The sequence below is a fragment of the Takifugu rubripes genome, chromosome 4, assembly GCF_901000725.2.
Source record: "Takifugu rubripes chromosome 4, fTakRub1.2, whole genome shotgun sequence".
Classification (NCBI taxonomy): Eukaryota; Metazoa; Chordata; class Actinopteri; order Tetraodontiformes; family Tetraodontidae; genus Takifugu; species Takifugu rubripes.
This window is the reverse complement of record NC_042288.1, coordinates 3,476,621-3,497,500: the sequence shown is the minus strand read 5'-3', so window position 1 is coordinate 3,497,500 and position 20,880 is coordinate 3,476,621. Positions and strand designations below refer to the sequence as shown.

General features: G+C 39.6%; 1 protein-coding gene across 1 annotated transcript in view; it reads left to right on the top strand.

The window, feature by feature from the left end:
• The window catches only part of cdh23 (cadherin-related 23), a 172,913-nt gene that overhangs the window by 68,037 nt on the left and 83,996 nt on the right, over nucleotides 1-20,880 (top strand). The window contains 3 exon segments of the mRNA XM_029834775.1: nucleotides 14,172-14,366; nucleotides 14,453-14,581; nucleotides 17,712-17,790. Of these exon segments, the coding sequence (XP_029690635.1) occupies nucleotides 14,172-14,366; nucleotides 14,453-14,581; nucleotides 17,712-17,790 (403 nt within the window).

The following is a 20,880-nucleotide window of genomic DNA, read 5'->3' as shown; positions in this document are numbered from 1 at the left end:
GGGATTAGAGGTCAAGTGAACTGTAAACGAAAATCTAACTGCCATGTGGAAAAAAGAGAATGAGTGTTCACTATGTGAAAGCAGATATATTGACCTCCCTTTCATTGAGGCAATTGATTTTCCTTCAAGACCAATCGTGATTTAATAAGAAAAGCTAGTCTTTGTAAGATAAAATGCAGACACATATCAGGTTAGAAAATAGTTTATATATATCTCCTGGTTTTAATCTTCTCTCAATATAATTTACAGGGGATTTATATTGGTAGAATGTTTACTTTTCAGTTACATTTAGATTTTGTCATGATTTCTGAGGAAAACACGGGGCTACTCAGCTGAGGAAAACTGGAAAGACAAATGGAAATCTAGAAAATTATTGAAATTTGAGAAACTCTTTTCAAGATGAACTAAACAACAGTCAACAAGATAAGACACAGCAACAGTTAAACTGGCTTTTGCGTCCAAGTGAGTTTTTGTCTGTCTGTCCTACTGTTTTCTGTTAATTTGACTTTTTATGGAAAGTTTATTTCCCTGTAGAATCCTATATTTAACACATTTTATATTGTATTATTACCCATTTACTTCCTTTGCTGTTACACTAAATGCTCATTAGAATATTAATTATAAGTAAACTGGATAAGGAATCAGTGGTGGCATCAATATTATTTGTGAAAGTTGTTTTAAAGTGCTATTGATGCAGATATTGTCACAATTACTGTAATGAAGCCAGATAATACCTTTAATCATACAGTGAATTTTTTTCTTTTAATAGAAAACTGTTTTTAGTCATTAGGGTGAGATATCTTTGGACCAATCACAGTAGAACCCCATTTAGTCTGTTTGTATGGGAATATCCAAAACTGTGTTGGCTGAATCGACATAGCTGAGTGAGACCCATCAATCAACCGTAAACTCCCTTTTTAAAGAAGACTAGATTTTTATTTTCAAATGGTATTAAGGGCTCCAACCAGTTTAGAATCTAGGTCTTTACTAAAGTTCTTTATAAAGAGGGTGTCCTCCACAACCTTTGTCATTTGTGTGTTAGAAACAAGAGCACAAGACCATGACAGATTTACACTGGAAGAATCACTTCACATTTCCATTTTCCACATACAAATTTTAATCAGTTAGATCCTTTTTGAGTTGAAACTCTTGCTAATCAATGGAATTTACACTTGCTGTGACTTTCTCATGGAAACTGAAGCCGAGCTCTACATGGACCTGAACAGACCAGTCCTGCAGCAAACATCTGTTGCATAACCTCTAATCCATAGGTGTCAAACTAAATTTGGCCCGCAATATAATTATATTTGGCCCGCGAAGCCAGACCAATTGACTATTAGAGCTGGCCCGCCGGTATTATCGCTTAAAGCGCATGTGCTAATACTACAAATACCAGAATTGTCTGCTTGTGCTTTGGTGTAAAAATCCACACTCCACATCATCTGATGGTGGTAATGCACCAGTATGTGGCTTGCCAACCACCAAGAGAGAGGAAGTAGTCATAGCGACCTTATATGCTAATCTTAATTCTGGCACTACCCCTCTGAAAAATGATTAAAGGAAAGGCAGAAAATAGGACTTTTCTGAACAGGTAGGAGGCAGGATATCTGTTTAGGTATGTAAAAGATGCACCTGTCTGTCTTGTATGTGGATCCAATGTGCATTACAAGGAGAACAACAACAGATGACACTAAAAACACAACACCAAGACAAGGACAAACACCTGGAAATGACTCAAAGGTGCCAGAAAGTAGAAGAGATGAAAAGGCATTAGATTTATATTACATTAACTTACAATGGTAAAAGATTACTGTTGAAATTTAAAAGAGAAGAACTGAATGCCAGTGTGTGTTTTTTTATTTGAATTTCGATTTTGCATGTGTGCAATAATAAATTATATATTGTATTGTGTTAAGCTTTGCGTGTTCCTTGTTCAGTTGTTGAGCAAAACTAGTTTGGGTCCATATCAAAAGGTTCTGTGTTGTAGCTGGAAGAAGAATTTTTTCAATAAATATCAATGCTGGCGTGTGACTGGGTATTTGAGTTTGACACCTCTGCTCTAATCCAAGAGTTCCAGGAACTACTGGAAAGACTGATTGAACTTCATTTGCAGTTTAGTGCTTTCTAGCGCCAACTTCTAGTTGGACCATTTTAGTTGGAGGACACTTCGTCTTGTTTCAATTCCAGTGAATTATTGATAAGTTAATTTCAGATGTGAAATATGGCTTTTTGTGTCCTCTATGATTAATTTAAATGTTCTTTTGATTCACCTGTCTGCATCTCTACCAAAGCTGTACTATGAACTTATTATCGGGACTCTGAGCCAGTTTTGAATTGATTGATTGATTCAGATGACCCCTGGGCATTTTCATTATTCACATAGCAGTTATATTTAATGATATAACTAACGATTGACATCCTTGTCAAATCTATAATCACTACAAATGTTAATAGCAAATGATTACGCATGTCATTTTTGATTAAAAATGACAAAACAGTTTTATGACCAAGTTCTACTAAATGTTTTGTCACTCTGGTCCATTTGTGAAGTAATTAGTATCAGTGTCCTCATTCTACAATCTTAAAAATGGCAGCAGCAGTAGAGAGAATTGGTGTGACACGAAGGAGGCAGTGATGTTGGACCAGAGGCAGTTAAGAGGCGGGCAGTGAAAGAGTTAACAGGGCTGTTATAATCACGAGCCTGCTGGGTTTAGAGCAGAGAGCAGAGAGCCGGGGAGGAACTGAGAGCCTTGTGAGGACTGTAGAAGTAATCACAGCACTATTGTCGCGAGCAGCTGGATCTCTAGGGCTGTGAACTGCAGGGGGCCAGAGGCTGGCATGGCCCCTGCATTACACTGCACCTTTAACATTTCTGAAACTGTAAAATCAGAACATTGTGCTCAAAACAGAGTGAGTTAGCTGTATCCATTAGCAGGCAGAATAATAAGACGAGTTGTCTCAAAATTATAGGAACTGCGGCCAAAATTGAGCGTAATTATTAGGGTGCACGATATAGTGTGCAAATATAGGGATGGCCAATATTTGCCTTGTTGACACGGGCACCAGCCTATCGGTAAATAAAATAGAATTCACCAATGTCAGTATCTGATGTTTTGGTTATTTTCCGTTGGCAATTCATTGCATATGGATGACGTCACCTGTAGGCAATGTGTTGTAGTGTGTGGTGTTTCCTAACCAAACACTTTTTAATTAAATCGAAAGCTAGCTGTTGAGCTCAGGTCTACATGTACGAGACTTAGAATTGGACTGTAACTTTCACAAAGTTCTATCATTTTGGGTAAGTAAGGAGACACAAACTCCTTTGCCAGCTCATTTTTGTCAACCTGACAACCTGATGGTCTGTGATGTAATACATCAGAGACCTTGAAAAAGATCCAACTACTAATTAGATGGAAGGGTTATCACCACATAGTGGAGGCTGATATTGCCTAATCAGTTGGTTTGACCTAAGAGTCTATTCCATCTACCACTAGAGCTTGCAGCAAAGCATATACAAGACAACCAAGTTAAGGAAGTATTGTTGCAGCAATATGACATTTTTTTTTTAATATGAAATTTCAGAGTAATGCACTTGAGGGTAGTAGTCAAGGGTGCATATTCTTAGTATTTTACTCTGCCTACAGCATAGATCTGTTTTCTGTCATTCAAGATCCAAGCAATTAACACTGGAGCCCAATGCAGACCCAAGAGATATACTTTTTTGTTCATTCATTTAAAACAAAGTTTGGTGTTAAAATGACGCGCTGCAACATGACTTAGCTACAGAAGTAAATGCAATAAACTAGATTAGAAACAGTAACTGGGAATCCGAGAGAGTAACTTAAGGAAACCTGAGAAGAAAACCTCATGAAACCCAAACATTACTTAAAGCATGGACAGAGAAAAAGAGTGACACAGTTGCAGGCACAGGCTATGACAGTCAGACAGAATGGAAAGGAGAGTTTTTATATGTGGAGGAGAGAGGGAGGTACAGGCAAGACTGAACAATAGCCACAATCAGAACAAGCCGTCTGTGAAGGCTGGCAGAAGACATAAGGCAGGCAGGGAACACAACACACAGATAACAAGAAATCCAAACTAATCACTACCAAAATCAGGAAATAGTATAATATGTAGCTTGGCTTATTATGTGGAAATTAAATACAACACTTTAAACACTTTGAGCTGCAGCTGTTCTTAAATAATTAACCTAGGTGAAACCAGACTTTGTCAGCAATGGTAATGAGCAGATAAAAGCAAGCAAACCATACAAACCATTTGTGATGAATTTATTTTCTTAAACAATATAGGAATCTAATTGAATAGACATTTGATGAATAGAAGAGGCAAATACGAGACAAGTGGTATTAAGAAATCAGTTTGAAGGTGGTGGCCACAGACCATTTTCTTCTGAAGTATGAGGTTGTATCTACAGTCCAGATGTTTCTAAAGCAGTTCTGCTCCTCCAGGTTGGTGTGGCCAGAAGACTTGCTAAGTCTCCCAGCACAAATGCCACGAGTGTGGAGTTACACCAGAAGATAAGGTTGCACCTTATTTAGTGAAATAACTCCAGTGAGACAAATATTATTGTACACTACATGTATGCAAGCATCTTAATTCAAGAAAAGTAATTTCCGAACTTTATTAACTTTATTTATGAAATTACATCTCTTTTGCAATCAACGTGCAACTTGTCATAAAGACAGTTCATGAAGAGCCTGATTGTTATTTGTCAGAGAACACCAGACCTGGCAGATATCCACCCCAGTGGACCCCACCCTCTGTTCTCCTTATAGCTGGTTCACACTGACCACATGTGATGGATAAAAGAGAGACTCTGTGGGTGACGAGAGCTTTAGAATAATTGTCTGACTATATGCTGGGTTCCTTCTGATGCACCTCCATATCAGCCTCACTGAAACTATTGACTGGCCCGCTGCATCCCAAGACCTAAATCCAATCAAGCATCTTTGGTACATCATGTATTGCTGCATTAACTGCCAACATGGGGCACCACAGACTGTTGAGGAGCTGACTGATGGCCTAATGGAGGTCTGGAAGGTCAGTCCCCGGGGGACCATCGGTTGTCTGCTTAACAAGTAACGTTATATAATAAAAATAAGGTTTTTAACTGGAATATTTAGTTTTTGTAGGTTGTGTAATTTCAGTGTTCTCTCTAATTTCTGAGGGGTGTATATTCTACACTGTTAATACGAAACCAAAACGAGTGATAGACTAATATTTTTTTCTAAGAAAAAAGGGGAATTACTGCAGATATTACTCCGGCATACAACATTTAATAGGTTTTTCCATAATTTGCTTGATAATTAGTATTTTCATTGAAAGTAATCTAGTGTTTCCTTTTTCATACTTAGCTCTCTAGGATTTATTTTCTCCGTTGTCTGTTCTGTTTGGATGATTTGCATAATGTTTAGAGCAAATGTACACTAATTTTGAGCTTTTATTCCATGCACATAAAGAGCATAATTCCTTTCTCAACTGCAACCAGGCTTGGACTTCATTCTTTCATACGGCATGTGAATGACTTAAACAAAGAAGGATAGAGAGCAACACTGCACCGTGGAGACATCTCCCTCAAGGAGAACAGCCTGACATTTCACCAGTGGAATCCATTTCACTTAAAGCTCCGGCCCTCAGTGGGTTTCAGACCCTGTCATCCCTCAAGGTCCCTGAGAGCCTCTGGCCTATGTAGTCCTGAGGTCTGACCAGCCTTTACACTTCAGGGTCTCAGACATCTCCTTGTCATGTTGAACCTGATTTTGGGCCCACAGGAGATATAGACTGGACTGTTGTTTGGGCCCACAGGAGACATAGACTGGACCGATGCCTGCACCCCAGGCTGTAGACAGCAGAACAAACACTGTTGTATACAGCAGAGGCAGAGTTCCAGGAAAAGCAAAAAGGGTTCTTCCTCTGTTGTCTGAAGCCTGTTGACTCTTCCACATGTGCTCTGGTTTAATGTTTCTTTTCCAGCCTTTCTTTGGTGTCCTCTCATCCTTTGTTTTATTTAAACCTCCCTAAAATGTGGAGTAATTTTCTTTTTTGTCATTCTTGGACTTAATCTTTACCATAATTCGAGACACCTAAACATGTACAGGGACAGACTGGTAATCTGGAATTTGGGGAGGTACCAGAGGGGCTGCATAAACTATTTACAGAAAGGCAGTGCTGGTCAATCTAGTTGGATCTTGCAACCATGTGAGTAAATGCATACATTTTTACTCAGTGTAAGTCAGCCTTCCCCTCTGCACTATATGTTGGAGTGTTTAGTTATCATTTATTACCAGATCCTGTTATGCTTACTGTAGAAGGCAATCATGTCTCCAGCCATCAGTCTGGATCTTTTTTGTTGATTTTCACAATATTCATGGCTTGAAACATAACAAGACAAATAAGCTATGTTGGATAACGGTTCAGGTCTATATGTTGAATGCAGATCATTACCCTCTGCCGCTGAAATTGAGCTAAGATAATGATTCAAGGTATTAAGGAAACAGGGAGTTACAGACCCAAAAAAGGCTGTTAGAGATGATTATGACATCAAAAAAGACTTTGTACGGAGTGAGCTGTGTGATGACAAGAGACATGTTTTTATCCTTGTGTGTCTGGCTATTTTCTTTGTTTTGTTGTCTATTGGGTGTGTTAATTGATATTCTGTATTTTTTTAGTATGCTGTTTAGAGTTCATACTGACCATATGCAGGTCTACTTATTTATAGTTTTCATAACACTCACATATCGCACTCAAATTTCTGTCAGCACATCTTTAATGGAGCTCTGAACAGTGTGTGTTCTTTTAGTGTGTTCCCAATATTCTTTTCCCTCCTTTTTGTGGCTTTTGTCATTTTTCATGGGGATTATTTGAAAAAGGGAGCTGTTGGTGAGCTGCAAATGCCAAAGATGTTTTATTAAAAACCCTTTTTTAATTAAACACCATTAAACATTTTATTCCCTTCTTTCTCCTGTTATGCCGAACAGATTGCACTGTGTTCGTTTAGGTTTGAATCCCTGTTGCACTGAATACCAACATTCATTTAAAATAAACTTTCAGGTCAAAGTTGTGTTAATATATAGCAATTATCAACTTTATTGTCTGAAACTATACAAACATGGTCAATCTGTACTCACCAAAAAAGACCTCTAATGTATAGCTGGGGACGAATTGGTCAATATCAGCTAAGCTCAGCAATTTGTTCAGGAATATATATACAGAACTAGAAGGCAATATCGAGATCCCCTCAGGAGATCCATTACACTAGCCTCCTATAAGTGGAACTATTATTAAAAGAATTCATGAAATGTATGATATTGAAGATGCGATAAAAGCGATGCTTTCAACGTGCAAATATTAAGGTGTTGAATATAACTTACACCCAAAGAAACTTTGGCAGCTTTGCATTAAAAATAAGTTTAATTTATGTTCTGATCTCTGAAGTGAGAACATGAATGGGGCTTTACTATCTCTCCTTCTCCTCTTCTGCCACTCAGATGAAGAAGCTGTCTTGTTTTACAACCACTTCAACCTGAACACAGCAGCACACCCTCTAAATCCTTCTCTGAATCGCTGTTTAACTCCCTTTGAAATGTAAACACACCTCACAGATGTATTTGGTATGAATTAGTGTTTTTGATCGTTTCTGGTCAAACTGTTAGTCAAAAGTTGCAATTTGACAGCTTTTTTGTATTAAAATGGGTGGGTGACTGCCCTATGTGGGTTGAAACCCAGGTATTAGAATTGAATTTTGATAGTGGCTGAGATGAAGGCCGACATTTTGGAGGTAGCTTTCATCAAAACTCACTGTTCACCCTGCCCCGCCGATAAAAACAGGCACCTGTTGATCTCAAACTGGTGAGGATCTGGACCAGCACTGTCAGGATAAATAGCTGTTGGCGATTCACTCAATGTATCCTAACTACTTCACCAGCTCCACCCATAACCAAGACATTTTATTTCATTTACACTTTAACACCTTGCTTCCAATGGGATATAACTTCTATTAAAAAAATTTAAAAAAACAAAAACAAATCAGGTAACTCTCAATGAACATAACTCCGACGCTTTCCAGTTGATAAGTAATTGGCTTTTCTCTTGAGTGGAAGGAAACGCCACACAGCAAATAAGTATGCATTGATTCCCCACATTCCATGTCCAAAGGCATTGTCTGGCAAAAAACTATTCCTAGATAACAAAGCAGTAGGTCTCACACCTCTGCTATATATTTAATCATTACAGAATACTATAGTTATTTTCTCATTCCTCGAAACAAGTTCAGCACCAGATTCGTGCTCACATTATTTTGTTTTGTACTGGTTACTTGATAGACATGCAAAGTGCAACCTTTTTTGCTTTCTGTGATTACACACACATTTAACATGTTCTACAGTGGCCAATTTGAGTTAATCTTCATTAGTTTGGTGTGTTAGTCAAATCAAAATCAAAACAAAATTAAATTTATTTACAGCCCAAAATCACACTCACTGTTTCCCTCAGAGGGCTTTACAAGCTGCACAGTTGTGACTCCCTCAGTCCTTAGACCCTCCAACCAGCTCAGGAAAAACTTAACATCAACATTATCAGCAGTAATATATGTTTAATAACCTTTATAAATATCATTACATGCAGAGGTATAGGAGTTAGAGTATAATCTGTCCATGTACATCGGTATCAATAGTAATAGAAAAGAAGTCCATAAACCCACGTACATCTTCAGATGTTTTCATATGGAGCTCTGAGCCACCCAACCTTCAGGTCTTGATGGGCCATATCTAGGATCAGCAAGTCTAGAGGAAACCAGACAAGCTCTGGCAGTAATAGGCCTATTTTTGCGACATGATTACATAGATAATTTTTAAGGCTTAGAGGAAGTGGAAAATGAGGGAGAGATGCAGGTTTGTTGTAAGAGCACCTGACAGCCTCAGCCTAGCAGCATTTCTTTGTCCTGCTTAATTATAAGCCTTATCAAAAAGGAAGGTTTTAAGTCTAGTTTTGAATAATTATCTCATATCTCCTGAGAGAAATTGAATTTGGTAAACATGTATAGACTGATGATCCACTTTTTCATCTATTTTTATTATTTAATTGACTTCTGCACTGGTGAATGGACCTTCAGGAAGAGAAGATACCAGTGCAACATTTTGTATTTGCTCATTCTGTTTGCAGACATGGCATTTTTAAACTCGGATTTATGATCACTGCATGGTAGCCTGGTGATCTCTGAAGTAGCAACACTGGCAAAGTGGCACCTGCTTTTCTCTTGAGGGATCAGTGTCGTTGTTGATGTTTTTACTGGTTTGAGTGGGAAGGAATTTGCTGAACTTGGCGGCATTTTAGACTCTGAGGTGTTAATGAGTTAATTGTCTCACTTGCTGCTGTGTAGAAGAGATATAAACTTGTGTTTTGGGGCAGGAAAAGATATGTCATATTATACATTTCACTCGCTCACTCACCCCCCCCCCCCCCCCCCCCCCCGCACACACAGACACACACACAAACAGACTACTACATACACAGAGTAGTAGTGTAGTGTAGTGCAGTAAGTCATTTTTTAGGTTTTCAATGGAGCTACAGTGGTGTAATGGAGTGATTTACAAAAATGCTATTAAAATTGCCCTTGTTTACCCGTCAGTGGCAGGTAAACGCTGTAGAAACTATTGAATTGTGCCAGATTGGATCCTACTTTGATTTTCTGCTGTGTTTTATATTAGAAAATCCACTGACTGTGAGTGGGATTGTACATTACACAAGGTTTTTTCATGATGAATGGGGAATCACTTATTTCATCACTGCATCACAAGCCAAGCTCTCATGAGCACACAAGTGTGAGAGTAAACACATTTCTAGTGCATTTTCAGTACTCAACAGAACCCAGCTCTACTTGACTCTATTCCCTTCAGACAACAAATGGCTCTGTTTTCTACTGAAAATTATATACTTGCTGTGGTAATGGTTCTTCTTAAACCCTTATGGGAGCCTCTTGTATTGTGACAGAAGGACCAACAAAAATTGACCAATATTTTGGGACTTTTTGATTTTATTTGTGCTGAGACAAAGGAGCCATGAAGAAAATACAGAGTATAAAACAAGGAATATATGCTGATGCTAATATACAATGTATAGTCAAGTGAAGTAAACTAATCTGTCAACTATTTTTTATCTCCCTTTATAGAGAGACCAGGTCATTGTAGGATTATTTTAACCTAAAGCAAAGTTTTACCTTCATCCTCAAAGAGCTCTTTAAAGCTTAGATGAACTGCTTCTCTTTCCCCCAAATGCCCCCAATATGCAAATTAAAAGCATATTGTAATCCTTAATTTTGGTATGGAGCATATAGTCTAGACACGCACAAACACCCCCATAAACACATACAGACATCTTTGCTTCCAGACTATGGGGTCAGCTATGCTTTGTGTCATAATGGCTTAATACCAAATTCTGTTAGACCAGCATGACCCCAACATACTGTCCCAATTCCCGAAAATTCACAAGAGTAAGTTTTGGAAGTGTATGTATATATCGACGAAAGACAATTATGGGATCATTGAAAAGTATCTATTTACAAGAGATCCAATACTGTGTAATCAACAGTTTCATTTTTCATGAGGCTACAGTTAAATGGAACATTAAATAACTTGTTTCTAATCTTGTAAATCATTGTAGTAGTATAAAAAAATTAAATAATTTCTTTATACAGTATTTGAACAGGAGTGGTAGCCCAGGTCATTGGTGTACTCGGCTGAGAAATGGAGGGCTCTGGGTTCAAGTATTCTGGTAGCAGGGGGAGGTGCCAGTACACCTTCAGAGCACTGCCAAGGTGCTCTTGAGCAAGGTATTGAACTGGCAAATGCTCAGATAGGATACTGCGATGAGCTGGCTACCTATCCAGGGGTGGACCTTTGCCCATGTATGCACCCTCCCTGCGACCCCAAAAGCAGTTCAGAAGATGAGATGAGCACTTTGACCATTGACATGAATACAGATTTATGATGCATTAACCATTTTTTACAACATGTAAGAGGCAAATGTCTTGGATGATATCCTGTGCATTTTAGCTTAGTCAAACATGAACATTGACTCCATTATAGAGAAAGTCTGTTAGCTTCAGGACTTTGTGGACTGGAGCCTGCGGAACAACCTCCAGATCAACGCTAGCAAAACCATGGAGCTGGTGGTGGATTTCCGCAGGCGGAACAACCCCCCGCCTGCACCAGTGAACATCCTGGGAACGGATGTTGACGTGGTGGAGTCCTACAAGTACCTGGGTGTTCACCTAAACAATAACCTGGACTGGACACACAACACAGACGCCCTTGTCAAGAAGGGCAATAGCAGACTGTTCCTGCTCAGGAGGCTGAGGTCTTTTGGAGTGCAGGGACCACTCCTGAGGACTTTCTATGACTCTGTGGTGGATCAGCCATCTTCTACGGGATTGTCTGCTGGTCCAGTAGCATCACGGACAGGGACAGGAAGAGGATGGACAGACTGGTAAGGAGGGCCAGCTCTGTCCTGGGATGTCCCCTGGACTCGGTGGAGGTGGTGGGAAACAGGAGGATGATGGATAAGCTGTCATCCATGTTGAACAACACATCCCACCCCCTACAGGAAACCCTGACAGCACCGGGCAGCTCATTTAGTGAGCGGCTGCTCCACCCTCGCTGTGTGAAGGAGAGGTATCGCAGATCTTTCCTGCCGGCTGCTGTTAGACTGCACAATAAACATAACACCCGCTAGCACAAACTGAATATTATATATTCTGATATGTATATTGTATTCACCCTCTGTACTATGTATAGGTATACAGGGGTCAAGTATCCATTTATCTGGATTATTGTAAATATACATCCTCTTCGTATATTCAGAATTGTATTCTATTTTTAGCTTAATTGTCTCTGCGTGCTCTTGCTGTTGTTGCACTGTAAATTTCTCCGTGTGGGACAATAAAGGACCTGAATCTGAATCTTGTACTGTAACCAGCCACCAAAAGGGAGACAGGCTTTTCATTCTCTTTTGAGCAGCTATCATCATGACTTGCAACTTTTGTATTTGTGTGATTTGTTACAGTCGGAAGTTCTTTTTCACTTACAGCAATAAGATTGTGAAAAGTTTCTTTTTTGCTTTATCAGAGACAATAGCTGAGTGTTTTTCATTCTTCCCCAACTCGTGAGACATAAATATCTCAGATTAAACTATGCTGGCGGCCCGCTATGATCATGCCTCTGAAACCACACAAAATAATGATAAAAGTTCAAGTCACAATTAAAATTTAGGTCATTATCTTTTTTCATCCTCTTATCAGTCAAGGTTCCACGACCGCACCACGCAGGGAGATAACAACATGGTTTTATCTCTGACCTTTTTTTAGACTTCTGTATGAATTAGAAATGTCAAGTATTTGAATAGTTATGCAAGGAACAGGAAATTTCCCAAATATTTAACATTAAATCAGTGTTGTTATGGAAAGTCAAGGAGGCCTGGACCCAGATGCAGAGTGGAAGACATGGCTCTTTATTGATAACAAAAGGTGCAAGACGAAGGAATCAATCAAAGTAGCAACGGAAATAATTCTAGCAAAGTAACAACAGAAAATCTACGAACTAAAAATCACCATCAAGGGAAAAAACCGTCGAGAAAAAGTACAAATGAAAAGGCAGTGACGAGGCACTGGAACAAACTCACACGCTGGGAGTAACCACGGAAAACAGGAGGCGAAAAACTGGAAATCACAGAGGGTGGGCGCTAGACGCTGTGGCGAAACAACAATCCAGTACCAGAGGCAAAGAGAGGGGAGTTTAAGTAGCCGCCGAATTCAGGTAATGCGCTGCAGGTGCGCCAGAGGCTCAGCGCTCATCAGAGTTCGGCCCGTCCCTGCCTGCCGATCCTACAAGTGTGCCGCGTTAGAAAATATTTATAAAGGATGTTAATGCTTTTTTTTTTATGGAGGAACACATATAATGTACAAAACCTAAGATAAATTGTGGCAGAAACACAGTGAAATTTCTTAAGTTAGGACACAAGTTCACAATCTGAGAGATTCACACATATATAACCTATAATAAAAGATTTGACAGTGTTCAAAATCCAAGATAAGCGTCCCTCAATGTGATTGCTGCTAAAACCCACGTTTAATAAGATATAGGACGTGGATCATTTAGCATTTAATCGATGATGCTAAAACAAGCAAGGACAGAAGCAAATACGTGGTAGTCCAACAAAGAAAAAAGATCTTGTGGTGTTAAAGCCTCGCCTGCTTGACAAAACACCACTAATGCTCAGCTGACACATGTTGGCGCCAGTAATTTGGTGGCATCATTTGCATTGTGCCATAGCCAGGTTTATTAAATCAGGCCTGTCACCGTCTGGCTTACAATGATTTTTTACAGTCTGTAAAGGTCTTAAGGCCAAGTTTCTCATGAGGAGGAATTTGAGATTTTTCACTGTAGAAATATATTGCAAAAGTTTTGAAGCACTGATATTTATGATGTATCTAGTCACGTGACAAGTTATCTATGGAACAATAGGGTGGAGTGGTGTATATAGACAAAAGATGAGGCCACATATTTTACTAAAAAATATTAATGACAACATTTAATATTCTCAAGGCAACTGCTGCCAATGGCCATGTAAGTACCAACATGTAACAGGGTTTTCAACATTTATATATATTTTTTTCAATGGAGTCTTGCAAGATGAGATTTCACAAGAATTACAAAACATCCTTCAATGGTTACAAACGCTATTGTACTTTATCCAGTGTTCACAAATATCGCTTGTATTTTGCAAAAAACTATAATGTAGACCCAGATAGTAGTGTTTCTTTTAAGATGTACTTTAGTATCCAAGGACAACATGCAGCAATGGTAAAGCTTGTGAGCAAAAATGGCATTTATTGCAATAATTTAGACATTTATTCCCACACGTTTTGGTTTCCGCAGTTTGATTAATAAACATTCATGCTGCTTGTTAACAAGTCTTTGTGGAATCAGCTTACATTTAACTCTGTAAAAAAATTAATATAATTAACAATCTGCAGTTCATTATGACAGCCACAACATTGCCCACCCAGTAACTCAAATGTTCTTCATTAAATGAAGGTCTTGCATAGCAGCATATGTCAACCATTCCTTAATGTATGTGTGCATGAATGTATGTTACAGAACACGCCAGTGGGGAGATCGATATTCATGGTCAACGCCACAGATCCAGACCAAGGCACCGGAGGGAGTGTTCTCTTCTCCTTCCAGCCCCCATCTTCCTTCTTTACCATAGATGGGGCCAGAGGCACAGTTACAGTTACCAAACCTCTGGACTATGAGACAACTTCAGCTTATCAACTTACTGTCAATGCTACGGTGAGCGAAAATGTCCACATTAGCATATGCCCAATACAGATCAACGCAAAAATGCTTTGACAATCATAAGTATTTGTTTTTTTTAGGATCAAGACAAACTGAGGCCTCTGTCCCGGCTGGCGAACTTGGCTATTAGCATCACTGATGTCCAGGACATGGACCCCATTTTTACAAATCTTCCATACAGTACCAACATAGAAGAAGATGTTCCCTTGGTCAGTGTTGCATTTCATCTCGACCCCACATGACTTATATTTTGCCCCACAACCTCCCTCCTCTTCCATTATATTGTACAAGTGGTGCAAAATAATAAAGGTTAAAACTCATGCTCAACCCTGAGATTCTCTGGCCCCTAAGATCCCTGGCACCCAGAATCAGCCTGGGGCCCTTACATACAGCACTGCAAGTGCTGGGGACTTTAATTACTGTGGGAGATTTACAATCCTGCTTCAGGGATGTGAGGCCTTTAGGAAAGGTCACTGAAGCTTGTAGGATTTATCTCCTTTTGCTAACTTATGTACTACATGTATGTGAGGCATGAAATGTGTGTACTGTATGAAGAACAAACGAGTCAGCGTCGCCATAATCTTACCTTTTGTCTTTATTGCGAGTAGGTTTTGTAATGTACTTAGTGTCTCTTTCCCTTTACACCATAATGTCCCCTCCCTTGACTCATCCCCTAACTCGGCTCCCAGGTGGCTAATGGTCTGGTTTTTGATGTTTCCACTCATAGAGGGAATTACGCACAGGGGTATAATACTGTCCATCCTTATTTTCATTATCTCTCTCTCACTCTCCTCTCTTTCCATTTTCATTTTGTCTCTCCCAAAGTCCCCTGACTCATCCCAGCCTTTCCCCTATTCAAACACCCATTTCCGCAGCTCTCGTCCCTGTCCTGTGCACGCCATAGTAGAAATGTCAAGTGCTACATTTGCATGCATATTAACAGGGCGTGACGGAGCCGATGCCCGGTATCTCCCCAACTCTCCGATTCATCAGCTGTCAGCGGGAAGGTCAGAACAGGAGAGGCAGTGGGGGAATGAAAAAAGGTGAAAGGACAGTGAGAACAGTAGTCAGGTGACCAAAGATGAGTTCAAAGGACACTGGATTACCGAGTGGATTTTTTTTTGTGTGCATATGTAATTCCTGCTATTAGGTTGTGGACAGTGTATCTACAGTATACTGTATAATATACAGTGATGAGGCGTAACACAACCACCTACCTAATATCGTGTTGGGCCCCCTCTTGCTGCCAAACGAGGCCCGACTAATCAGATTGGACTCCTCTTGACCCTTGATGGTGTGCGGAAGTTATCTGGCCCCCAAATGTTGGCAACAGATCCTTTAAATCCTGCAAAGCCCCTTTCACGCAAAAAATGTGTGTACAAAAGGCCTTTTTAAACAAAACCCACTACTAATAGGCAATTGAGGTCATTCACATAGCCAACAGACATGAAATTTCTTAATTCTGGTGGATCTCTTCAGACATCATCAAATTTTTGCTGGAAAACACAGTAGTAAACATTGGAAAGCCACATGGAAATTAGGAGTAGCGTTGCCAATTTGGCCAAAAATGACATCATTTTGTGGTGTAGTGTCATAGAAAAATGACAGGAAAGGGGAATATTCCTGCTGTGTCACTCCTGGAAAATGCAGTTGGTTGAATGTAACTACCACAACAAGATCATGGGTCACATTTTATTACCTTTTTGCTTTGCATCACCAAAGACAGCGTAAACTGACTGCATCCTGTAATGGCCCTCACACACACCTGCACAAACACAGGGTTTGATGCCCTTAAGTGGCATTCTAATGGGCATGTGTCATTTCCATCAGACAGTCTTGGGAAAAGATAAGCTGAGGGAGTACAGTGACAGAGCGAGTGTCAACTTTTCTCAAAGCCTCTGACATTTACACTGAAAAGCACCAAACCTGGATCCTTGTCCTAGGTCATTTCTCAGAGGCGTGAGGACACACACGCTCTCAGTAAACTGCCTTTATTTAGGCCTAGGCCTTTTTCTGTTTGTTTCGGTCTGTTTTATCCAGCCAATCAACCTGTCAGCCAGATAAAACTTTGACAAAGAGTTAAAAAAAGGGGGGGAAAATGTAAAGATGAAATCGCAGTGCAGGCATTTTGACTGTTGAAAGTGAACACATGCTGCTTGGACTGACATTTTAGCCCCTTCTAGGACAAACACCATTTGGCTGTCAAATCAATGGGAGAAGAGGGAGAAAAGGAGAATGGGTGCTGGAGAGAAGAGTAATGCGATGTATAGATAGAAATGAGAGGATAAAGATTGGGAGAAGGGGGTTGGCTTTGGTGTATGTGTTTTGAAGGAGAGGGGATTGTATCTTGCTTGATTGAACACAGCTTGAGAATATTGCTCATATTATTTCAGCATGGCTTCTTCTCTTCACTTGCTTTTTTTATGTCCCTTATTTGAGTCAAAATCTTTCTGCGCGCACATGTGTGTGTGTGTGAGAGAGCTAGCAATTGGTGAGAATCTGTCTCTCTAAAAGGCTTGTAATTGATTCTGCTATAATTGCTCAATGACAGGAGATGGTTGGCAGAAATGGAGCATAAACATGCCTTACACACAATTTACAGGATCAGTTGGAGGAAGCTTGTATGTGTGTGTGTGTGTGTGTGTGTGTGTGTGTGTGTGTGTGTGTGTGTTTGTGTGTATTGGGGGAAGGGAATATAAGTGTGGAGAAGAGGAAGGAAATTGGAGAGTATGAAGGGTCTCACCATGTCCCTCTGCAGCACGCGGGTTGTTTTGTTTGTTTGTTTGTTTGTTTTAAGATCACTACCATGTCTGATTGCGACACGAATGTTCAGTGGCTAAAATACTTTTTTTTTTCCCCAGTTGTCATACTGTATCAGTCTTATCAACAATACTACTTTGCTTTAATTTGATTTAATTTATTTTCTACCATTTCTTTTAGAATTTAGTAGCATTCCCATCAACATTTTTAGTCTAACAGGATGATTTCTGAGGAATATGAAGCATTATGGCATGAATATAAAAGCATTTACACATGTAAACAATAAATGTACTCCCACTTCTTAATGGACTACAATCACATAATTTTAAAATAGCATGCTAAACATGTGTTGCGATGGAATTTATCTGCATATATAGTTTTACAGTGAATATTGACTCCAATAATGTGTGTATAGTAGTATGGTAAGCAAAGAAACCTCACGAGAACATACATCAACTGTTGACAGCTACTAAGTGGTCTTAGTAAAAAACAGAGCTTTATTTCTTCATTAATAAACACAAACATTTTAAGGAAGGACAACAAACAAACCTCTTGTTTTGTGTGTATGTGTGTCTGCAGGGATATGAAGTACGGAAGATAACAGCCATAGACCAGGATCTTGGTCGACCGAGAGGCATCGGCTACACAATCGTCTCAGGTCTGTGTCCCCTAATCAATCTACATCCACAGCAGAGAGAGGGAAATCTATCATTTCTTATCATAATCCCACAGCAATAATAGACAAGACTCATCAGGAACAACAGTCAGTAGCAGCAAGAAACAGGCATGCTTGTGATCACTTATTACGTTTTGCGCTGGAGTCACCTGTCGGCTCATTTTATCTTTCACATTTCAGGTTTGCCAGTGTGACAAATTTACCCTCAGCAGAAAAGTTGTTTGATTATTTATCCTGTGTCATTACATTTGTTATTTTAGATTTGTCATTCAAGCAGTTAATGTGCCTAAGTATTGGTATAAAAACTGTAATTTCCAACTAAGCCTTCAGACATTTTATCCCTGAACAGTTTATTGGCGCAACTAAGATAATTCAATCAATTTGGTTGTTCAGCTCTGACCTAATCATCCTCTGACTAGGGGATAAAGCTGAGCTTCATGGGGATGATGGACAGAAAATGCTGAAAAACTTCCCTGTGAGGCCTGTAGGTGGATGCAGACATGTTGTCCATAAAATTCAGGAAGGTTATATTCATGCAAGGCAGCAGTGGCACTGAGACGAAGATAGTCACACAGCATGATGAGAACACTTTTGCAAAAAAAGTTTTACTTAATTGTGAGGGTGTAAATGTTGATGAGAATTGTGGAGGATGCCAAATGCGCATACAGCTATGCATCTGGAAATGGGTGGCTGAGCTAGCTTGCAGGCTTTGCTTCATAGCCTGTATTGGTGTTATTAATCCTGAGTTGTTGTTTTTTTATGAGGACGCTGCAGTTTGCACGATGCTGATAAGATGATAACAGTTATCCAACATTGCTACTCGTGAAGTGAGTTTTCCAATATCTTCCAGGGATGAAGTGTTTTTGTCAGCTACTTTTTCAGTCTGCCAAGAGGATATCTCAAAAAGTCCTGTTTTGATATGGAATTTTGGTGGAGACAGATTTCATTTTGTGTATGTAGCCCTGAAGTTAGAGTTTGGTGCTGGCTCATATTCAGGATTATTGCAATTAGACTGCTATCTTGTCAATTAGACTTACATAAATAAAGGACAGCTTCTGAGCCACTTTGCAGAAAAAGAAAAGTTTAAATGAGAGATTTGCCAGTATCAGAATTTCCATGGCGTTCCTTCATACTACTAGACATGAACACCATTTTACTCCTGACCTTTGAGTGTGGCTACTTGTTTCACGCTCCCTCGTCTCTGCAAACATGTGAGACCTTGAAAGAATTTTGTAATTAACTTCAAGATGTAAGCCAACAAACAGTTAAATTGAGCATGCATGTGATTCATTTAGTCGTAGATTTAATCAAAACACTTTTTTGTTAATTAATAAAATATTTAGTGGTATATAATGTAGTAAACATGCACTCAGTTGCATTAGGTATATAGGAATAAGCTATAGAAATAGTAAATTGACAAGCTTCACGTGGAGCACAATTTTGTAATGTCTACTGTTTTTGTGGCACTTTTGTTATTGTGAGCACAGATTATTGCAAATTGATTCATTTTTAAATGTATGACCAGTATATACGCTAATGCAATTATATGTTTACAATTCTAATACCTGTTTGATGCTGTCGGTTAAAATTCTCCCTAAACTTGAATGTTTGCATGTGTATGGATCAGGGGTGGCCAACCAGTCAAGGACAAGAGCCACATTTTTTACTGTCTTACCGGGAGGAGCCACATCATACACGTGGGAAGACATGAACATTACCCCATCCCTTCCTCACACACTCGCACACACCTTTGCTCAGCCAGATTTATTATAAATGTTACACAACAACATAACAATGACAGAAATGGACTCCTACAGTACTAAGACCATTCGTTTTAGGTTGTCATTTACATGAGATGAGATTTCAACGTCACTGAGGTATTTTTTTAACAAACTCCCCTTCATTGTTTGGCTTTTTGGCCCGTGTAATGTTAGCATGGAGTGAGCTGAAGTGGCACTGAAGATTAGAAGCTTTGAAATGTGTCAACGATGCCTGACAGTATAAGGCACAATGGCTTGCCGTTACATTCAACCAAAAATTTTAAACTCTCACACTCTGCTAAACACGACCTTTGTTTGTCTTCACATTTGAACTTTAATGTGCATTTTTTCCTGCCATTTTGAGACCAAACTTGACACAAATTGTTTACTCAAATGATCTTGCTCCTACTGGGAAACTTCGAGCACACACATTAAAAAAAAACACAAAAATACACACCTTGATATGAACGCAAGAGCCGCGTGAAACCAGGTAAAGAGAGCACGTGGGTTGGCCAGGCCTGGTGTGGATTCTAAAATGCATCAGCAATTTACGAAGGCTCTAGAGTCACTCTCATTAGAAACTTTGATCAGCATGATAATTATCAGCACCAGTTGGGAGGGTTACTACACAGTTTGGACTGTTTCCTGTGAACTCAAGTTGCCCTCTGTCAGGCACAGAATGGTCAGGATGGAAGGATCTTGGTGGCTCCAGTATTGCCAGCTGGCTGATAAGGGCTGGCCCTGCTTGATAAGTCCAACAACACCATGGGATTTTTAGATGATGAAGATATTAATTGTTTTGCCATCTGTGGAGTCACTGTCTGACCTCACAGCCAAACAAAGGAATTGGACCCCGTGCGTTGGTGTATACGTGCGCTTGCTTATGTGTGCATTCATTGTGCATTCATTGCAGCATGTGGTCTGTCATGCATTATTTGCTGGTATCTGTGCATGTGTGCACAGTCCAGGCTCCATCCCACATCCCTGTAGAGCTCACCATAAACACTCTGGTCACATTCAGTGCACACACCTACTCAGTCTTACTTACCATCTGCTGCCACATGTTGTATTGCTGCATGTTGTTTTTTCGTGGAGTTGAAGGGCTGAGTTAAGCTCTGGAGGAGAAGAGCATTAAAAAGACATTAATTAGGTGGTGCAGTGTATTCCCAGTCGTGGCAAAATCAAGAGTTATAGTGCCGCACTAAGCCCTTATGGAGATGGAGCCTGTAGGCCTGATAAAATCATTATAAGTTTGATAGATAATGAAAGTTGAAGGTTGATGCAGAGCCAGGAAATAAAAAAGGGAGGTTAA